Source organism: Euleptes europaea, chromosome 3, assembly GCF_029931775.1.
Source record: "Euleptes europaea isolate rEulEur1 chromosome 3, rEulEur1.hap1, whole genome shotgun sequence".
Taxonomy (NCBI): Eukaryota; Metazoa; Chordata; class Lepidosauria; order Squamata; family Sphaerodactylidae; genus Euleptes; species Euleptes europaea.
In genome coordinates, this window is record NC_079314.1 from 54,423,738 (window position 1) to 54,432,256 (window position 8,519).

General features: G+C 40.1%; 1 protein-coding gene across 1 annotated transcript in view; it reads right to left on the minus strand.

The window, feature by feature from the left end:
• Positions 1–4,266, minus strand: part of TUBGCP6 (tubulin gamma complex associated protein 6) — a 28,473-nt gene extending 24,207 nt beyond the window's left edge. Inside the window, 4 exon segments of the mRNA XM_056846292.1 lie at positions 211–421; positions 1,941–2,104; positions 3,492–4,238; positions 4,240–4,266. Coding sequence (XP_056702270.1) covers positions 211–421; positions 1,941–2,104; positions 3,492–4,238; positions 4,240–4,266 — 1,149 coding nt within the window.
• Positions 4,267–8,519: the final 4,253 nt, after the last annotated feature.

An 8,519-nucleotide genomic window follows, 5' to 3' on the forward strand; every position in this document is an offset into this window, starting at 1 on the left:
ACACCAGAAGCCTTCACTGATATGCAAAACTCAAGAGCATGACTCTTCTGAAGAACATAGATCTGAAAAACATGTGTTCTCTCAGGAGTGTACATATATAATACTCTTTTGTAATTTCTGTAGGCTGTAAACATGCACATCTCAGGTCTTAACAACCTGAGATCACAGGTGATCCTTAGCAGTGATTTATCTATAGATGTTTCTGGGTACCTGATTAAATGAGAATGAAATAGACACAACTCCAATTAGGACATTCAGAACATCCTTCACTAGTTCCAGCTCTTTTATTAGCACCCGTTGTGGAAGCTGCAGCTTTGTGCTGCTGAAGAGTTGTAACTCCCCTTCTCGAAGTCGGCAAAACTTGTCAAAGGCTTCTCTTCCAGCTTCGGAAAGGTATGGTTCTTCCTTTTTTCCAGGTGGGCTGGAAAAAAAATAACAAGAAGTTACAAATCAATACCCTGGTGATTATTCTTGTTTTATGGTTTATTGTAATTGTGTTAACACCCTGGAGTCTATTTGATTATCTAAGCCACCTTGAGTGCAGGAGGATAGACATTTTAAAGCAAAGAAAAATTAGGCTCACAGGTTGTGGAAAATGTTTTCATCTACGTGGCCATCAGAATAAAGCCAAAAAACACAGTGGGGGATTTCCTCTATTGTTTCTCAGCATCACTAAGATCCAGACCTCACATGACTCCGGTATCTGGCCGTTTATTTATTTATTTTTATTTACATTATTTATAATCCATCAAGGTGGATTACACAGAGTGAGTCAATACAATCAACAGGGTGGGACATTCAATAAACAATGGAACAGGATTAGGGTTGTAGAACCAACCAGAAATTTAAAAACAGAACTGAAGCAGAATCTAAGCATTAACATGACTCATTAAATAATACAAAAATTACGTAATAGGATCCTACTTACAGCAAGCTATACACTGTAGTATAGACCATAGTCCTTAATAATTTATCCAAGTAATTTTATATATCATTTTGTACAATACTGTGAATCATTATGTACCCTATTGCCTGCCTAGAAAAGCCCTCTTGACTAATTCAGTTTTGCACAGTTTGCAGAGTCAGGAGAGTGGGAACCTTCCCAACCTCCTCAGGCAAGCCATTCTATAAGGTGGGAGCCACAACGGTTTATAAATAATGCAGCACCTATGAACTCTGCCTGGAGAATGTTCTGGAAACTAGCAGAACTTTAAAAAGCACCCAGAGACACACCACCAAAAGCTATTGAAAAGCTATAGCCTAAGCCGATCTGATGATTTGTTTAGAAACACAACACTGTACAAAGAAGTCATTGCTGGCTAGAAGCCCTGCAGTTTTTTCTTCTTAAAATGGCCACTTATTTTCATGTACATTATCTATTAAATGCTCAACAGACTGGAAAATACCTTAAAACTATCAAGCTGTCATTGCTTAGGACATATTCTATTCCAGCAACTTAGAATTAGAATGGTTGCCACCCAAATTATAAATATTCGATCTTAGATACCATGGCCCTAAGGCAGTGAGCTCTGTTACAAGAGTGCCTTTAACTATACTGAATGCCACCTAGGATGCCATACAGTTCCTTTCCTTTTATTTCAGGCTCTTTTGACCAAAGGTCTTAAGCACAAATACATGAATTAAGTTCAATACTATAGTATACAAATTTAAAATAGACAACAGGAGGGATCCCATACAAGAGCCCTTTTTAGAGAAAAGGTGGGGGCTGAAAAGTATGAATACGTGTTTAGCATTTTGGATCCCAGTCTGCTTCCAGATGGTACCCGCCCCCCAGGTCCTCATAGATTGGAAACAGTAGATCTTCTGTTCTTACATCGGAAATAATTTTGGGAACTGAACCTTTCCAGTTTGATACTCTATTAATCAACCATTTCAGATTACAAATGCAACAGCTGTCAAGTTTAAAGCCAGGCACCCACCAGCCGATCCTTTCCCAGCATCTTCGCTTACTAGGTCCATAGGTAAGCACTGCTTCCCAGAGGTCAATATCTGGAGTCACGCTGGGTTCTGACTGAGAGTCAGGAGTGAGGTTTGATGCGGACTGGAATCCTTCATCTTCTGAAGGATCTATGCTTTGAGGAACCTGTAATATAAATAACCCATATAACTCGTGTATGTAAACGACTGGCTATGATTTTCCCTCCTTCCTTCAGTATAGTACATTTCCATCATTGCAGCGTTATCACATCCTTCTGTCACTGGGAAAAAAAAACAGAAATCTTTGGGGAAACTGAAATATATGCAACACTTCCCTATTAAACCTAAATTGCTTTTAATGATTGAACAACATAAATGACTCATTTATAACTTAGTATATAAAACTGTACTATTTGGCATATGTATGGAATTAAAAAATATAAATGTCTTCACATTCTATAAGAAAATAGCAAGTATACCCAACACTATACTACCATAACACATATATCTTTAATTTTTGCCATCTGAGAGGTAAAAAAATCTAAACGCTGACAGCAAAAGCAAATTCTAGAGTAAACAAAAGAAAGTATATTATTTGGACAGAAACTTTCTCACAGTCACAATAGACATGACTAAAAGTGCGTTTAGCTATTATGCTAAATTTTATAAAATGGAACTCTTTAATAAAGTATTATCATTAAAAGCATTATAGCACATTAATTGTTACCAAATTATTTTATTTAATTTAAAAATTCTTGAAAATATTGTGTATTTCTTCAGTATAAGTGTATTGTATATTTCTGCAGTATAACTATTTCTGCAGTATTTCTGCAGTGCTCCCTAAAATTTCCCAATGTTTCCACTGGGTAAATTCTCAGACCTTTTCATGTAGTACATACAGAATGAGTGAAACACTTTGTAAGGCAAGGCTTTTCTCTCTCAAAAAGAGAAAATATTTCAACCAAGAGTTTTTCAGCACTCCTCCAAATTTCCCAATTTTTCCATTGGAAAATCTTTGGGGAAACTGAAAGACCCTGAAGACTTTAAAAGTACTTTAATAATAATGGGAACTACACTAGGCAAAGAATTTCCACAGTGGGGTCAGATCAATCCCATTAGGAATTGTTGTAAGAGATTGAAGGTGAAAGAATGAGCCAGAGACAGAAAAGTAAAAAATGGAAAGTGGAAGGAATAAACAGCAAGGAAGTTACAAGCAGAGGCTCTCATGCTGACTGCTTTGCTCATGGAGGTTTCACTGAAATCAGCGGGACATAATAAGGAGTCATAATTTAATACAACTAGGACAGGGGTTTGGATCCAGCCAGCTTTTTCACTTAATCTCACTCAACTGTCCTCCTGACTACAGACCCTTTCCCACATGGCTTTTGTTCATGAAGATCCTGTGAGCCCCAGCATGGCCCATTTGGTGGTCAAAGGGACCCATACTTCCTTTTTTCACCCAGTAAAAAGCTGGCTGGATCCAACCCAATGTATCTTCACAAACCACTGCATAAAGTAGGAAGAAAATAAAAAGACGACCAAAAGGTCCACACCTTAATTGCGAGTCCAGACAAATCTGCATTATCAGGCACTGGTGGCAGATCCAACTTGATGTCCATGTCATAAGTGCGGCTGTGGACAAGAGCACCAAAAAGCGAGACACGAGTTTCCCTCTCAAACCTGTCACCTACAGGGCACCTTTGTGAAAATGACTCCATGGTAGGAAGACCTGTGCCTGGTGCTGCTTCCATGACCTGTAGCATCTTTTGAATTGTATCATTATACTGACACTCCTGATTGGCAATAAATGTCTGTACGCTGGCTTCAAACACACTGACATCGTAATAATCATAACCTTGATATTTAATATTTCTTCCAACATACTTGTTATTCTTAAAGTAATCCGTTTTGGGAGGTGTACACTGAGGTGGCCCCGTTCCTGCAAGCTGTACTAGAAGATCCAAAACAGAGTTAATTTCAGTAAATGGTAAAGAAGTAGACATTTCCAACTCATCCACAAGCTCTTCCAACCTGTCTGCTTCTGGGCTCATTCCAGCAACTCTCAAATTGAAAGACAGCATCAAAATCTTGTTCTTCACTGGAAGTCGGCAAATATAAGACTGTACCTTCTGAGCCTCGTCCAAGAAAAGGTTTGCAAACAAAGCATTATATGCAATCTTTTTGAGACTTTTCTTTGACTTTTTCCTCCCTCTGCCCAGATGATCCGTCTTTGACAAACTTGCGCTGTAGGCCTCACACAAGTCACCGAATAGCTTTGTAATACTCTCCATGGTAGTAGTAAATTATTGGCTATCCTCCTGAAGACATGTTAGTATGAATCTAGCTCTATGCATCTGATAGGGCTTCATTACAGCTCCTAGAAGACCTGGGGGTGGGGGAGAGGGAAGAAAGGTCATTTGTGGCATTCCTCCTGTGCTGGTTTTACAGAACAATCTTATTTTATTTACTTCATATATTGCCTACCTTTCTCCTTGAGACTCAGTGGATTACAAAATTAACATCCAATACTAATGGAGTAGGAGTAGGATTATAGAATTGGAAAATAATGCAAACAAATAAACAAAACTGGCATAAGGCATGACATTCCATAACTGAGAAAGTGAGTTACAAAGGTAGAAGATGATGCAGTAAAAGCAAGGTACTGCATACAATAAGCACTTCAGAGTTACTCTATTGTACAGTCTGTTGAACTGTTAACCACTGCATTACCCCCATTTGTATGAACTGCTCATTAAGGCCTAGATTCTCAAACTGTAGTATAGTTCTATCCTACAAAATCATAAATGTCAGGACACTTGAAGTGCTCTGATGCTTGAAAATTAGCAGCAGCCAGGATTTTCTTTTTCTGAGACCACAAAATAGCCGCTGGACAAAGCAACTGTTCAGATCTTGTCCAGTCTCAGAAATAGCTTGTCTAGCTAACAGCAAAAAATCATATTATCTGTTTTTGGAGATTCATTTTATGTAATCTAGGCACATTACTGCTCAAATTGTTTTCTATAGTGGAGGTAAAAGCAGCTGGGGCAGGGGGAGGCTTCAACAGAAAACAAGTTCACAAAGTGTTAAGATGCCCCTCTCTCCCTAGACATCTTCTAAACTGCAACTTCAACAGCTGCATTGTATATATAAGTAGGTAGATCACTAGGTAGATGGATCAATACCCCATCCCCAAGAACAAATTGGGATTTGTTTTGCCTTCATGCTCTTATTACCCTTAACTTACGAACAAGCCCTAATTAGACAAAGTGGGATTTATTTCTGAGGAAACATGCATGGGATTAGGCTGTAGAGTACATATTGCTTTGATATACAAGATATCTGCCAGTGCTTTTGGAAAGTAATAGTGATTGCCAACACTCTATATCAGAATTTGCTAGTTTTCTGAAACTTTCATAAAACAATCTTAGAATGAATACAGTTACAAATGTATTTATAACTTCCCAGAACAATGCTGTGGCACTATTGAATCAGGATGTTTTTGCGCCACCCCTCCCCAAGCTAATTTATCATCCTTTATTTACACTGGGTGGTTTTGGGCTTGTCACTTTCTCTCAACCTGACCTACCTCACAGAGCCATTGTGACAGTGAGAAGAAAATGGAGGGGAAGAGAACCATGAAAACTCAAGCTTCCTGGAGGAAGGACAGAATAAAAATGAAACCAATCTGGCAAAATCATTAGAATTTGGCACAATAAGGCAAGTTGGTGAGGAAAGAAAGAAGCATACGCTACTTTAGGACAATAACTACAGCTCATTAGGAGGAATACTCAAGAGCAGGGTTCAATCCTGTAGCATATCAAGGCTCACACAGTACTATCAACATGCAAAAGGTGCAAAACATAAAATGTTCAGCTGGGCATTCTTGGAATGGAATCAGAACTACAGCGGGATGGAACAGACTGGATGGGCACCTTCCTATGGCAGTGGGTACTGCACTGTCTTGTCTCTTTGTAATCCCACATTCTGCACTGCTATCACTACACCAGCCCAGGCAGTTTGCTGTTCACACAGGCATTCATTTTTGTATTCCTAGTCCTATTGCACTGCTCACTGGGTTTCCTATACCGTACGAGGAGACTTTCCCCCTCCGTTTCTGTACTTGGTAACCCGCCTGGGTTTCAGTGAGACCAATGGGCTATAAACAAGCTACATAAGCAAATAAATACCAAGACTTTAAGAGAAGTGGCCGCTGTTAGTTGGCTGCAGCAAAAATAAACGGGAGCCTTGTGACATCCTCAAGACTAACACGTTTTTCTTTATTCCAGCAGACGCTTCCGTGGACTTCTGCAGATGGAGCGAGCGATGCAATGGACGGAAGTTGACGCCACAATAAAAACGCGGCCGTCTCAAAGGTGCCACAAGACTCCCATTTCTTTCCAGGCTCCAGCCCTCTCCAACCCGCGTCAACGAAACCCCGGTTCCCATGACAACATCCCCTACCCAGGAGGCTCCGCGCGGGAAGCGCCTCTTTGGTCCTCCGCCGGGCCTCCGCAGCTTCCTTCCTCCGCCCGCCAGAGCGGGGAAACCAGCGGGGAAAGCGCTCGCTTGGCCGACTCCGTCAGCGAGTCGCAGAGCCTCAGACGTCACAAGAAAGCGACCCATGGAGGAGGGTGGGGCTAGGGACTGCTATGATTGGAAGGGCCGGTACAAGAGGATTGCCGCTTGGCCGCGCTTCTTTTCCAAATGCGATAAACTAAATAAACTTTTAATCCCAGATACATAGAGTTATTATAATATGTAGGGACTGCACACTGCAGAAGTTCAGGAACAAACTCGTTTAGCACTAGGTCACACGTTCCGGATTTGAACAGTGCCATTACAGCAGTGGGGAAAAGGCAGTGAGGCCGCTGTTAAAGTTTGGATGGGGGTGGGGGAGGGGGTTGGCTGGATTTTTTTTCTTGCCGTACTATTATCACAATTTGAAGGATATAAAAATCCCCTGCAAATCCCAGCTGGCGGGCGACCCTTGAGGTCTTTCAAGGGTGAAATCAGCATTGTAAACATGGTCAGAGGAATGCTCATTATCACTCCTAGATCTGAATCTTCTGAACTGAAAAGTTCCAGGGCAGTATCAGTTTAATTCCTGCCCCCCTCACCGGTAGCTTTAGGGCTGTATAAAGGAAAGTATTCCTAGCTCAGAAAGCAACTGAAATATGATTCACTTCTTTCCTTTCAGCAATCCTTTAGGACTTCACTGTTGTATAATCGCCTTTCCAGTAGAACAGGAAACAGTAATAGAAAATATGCTGAGAGCATCCTCTAAATAGTACAAGCTGCTAAAAGAGTGACTTTTTTTGCCCATATTTTACAGATTCCCACAGCATTGCACTACTGAAGTGGTTTCTAATGCTCTCTCAACCCCCACTAAATAAGGTAGGTCTTACTTCTGAATAAATAAGCACAGAAATAGCTCAGAACCAGCTTTAAAGGGCTACAGCAGAAACTTCTCTGGACATCCTAGGTATTTTTTTAAAAAAGAACCACCATCTGTCAGAAATTGTATACAGAAGAAAACTGTCTAGCAACTGTCATATGTGTGTTCCTTTTTTTCTGGCTTGGAGAATACAGTTGATTGCTTAGGTTGGCACAGTAGAAAACTACAAGCCCACCCCAATTATTAAATCATTTACAGCCCATGGTAAGTAAAAATATATATTGATCCAGCTGTACGTTTTGGATGTATCCATCGGGGAGATGTGATTGGAGAGAGGAAATAAGGGGGGTGATTCTATTGTTGCTTGAAAAGCAAAAAAACAAGCTAGAAGAAATTAATTAGATTACAGTTCAGCTCTATTAACATGTCCTCTCTTAGAACCAATCCATAATAGGAAACCAACTGCTTCACATTTTATATTGACAAAGGCCCTTAAGGGCAGGCCTTAGGTTTAACTACATTTCAGTTGCTAGGGTTCATCCCTCCTTTGCCTGATGCAAAACCTTTCTTACAGAAAGATGTTTTAAAACTGGTCCATTTTGACTTTGATAATGTTTCCAATTTCTGTTGCAAGTTAACATTAGTTTCACAAAATGGATAAAACAGTCTGAGATGTCAAACGAACTGTAAGACAAAACTTATTAAAGAAATGTTCAGGCTCCAAATTCTCCCCATGTAAAATTTTTTCTGCAAATCTACTTCAAAAAAGCCCAAATATCAGCTAAAGTGAATTCACTGGAGTAAGATTTTTAATGTGTTATAAGAAGTTACATTCTTTACACAGAGGAAAGACCTGATAGTTACATGAAATGATAGCTTTTTTAGCTGTAATTTTGTCCGGAATAGCCAGAATTTCTTCATGAGAGAAATATATGACCTTATAACATCGTTTCTTCCCTTGCTTATACTTTTCATCACAGTAAACAAAAGCAACTCAGAAGAGCTGTCCTTATTTTGAGGCCATTTTGGCCAGCATCTCAATCATTCATCTTAGAGGAGGGTCTGCTGTTCAGTGGTAGAGCATCTGCTTTGCATGCAGAAGATCTGAGTTTCAATACCTGGCATCTCCAGTTAAAAGGACCAGGTAGATGGTGGGACAGATCTTTTCCTGAAACTCTGGAGAGCC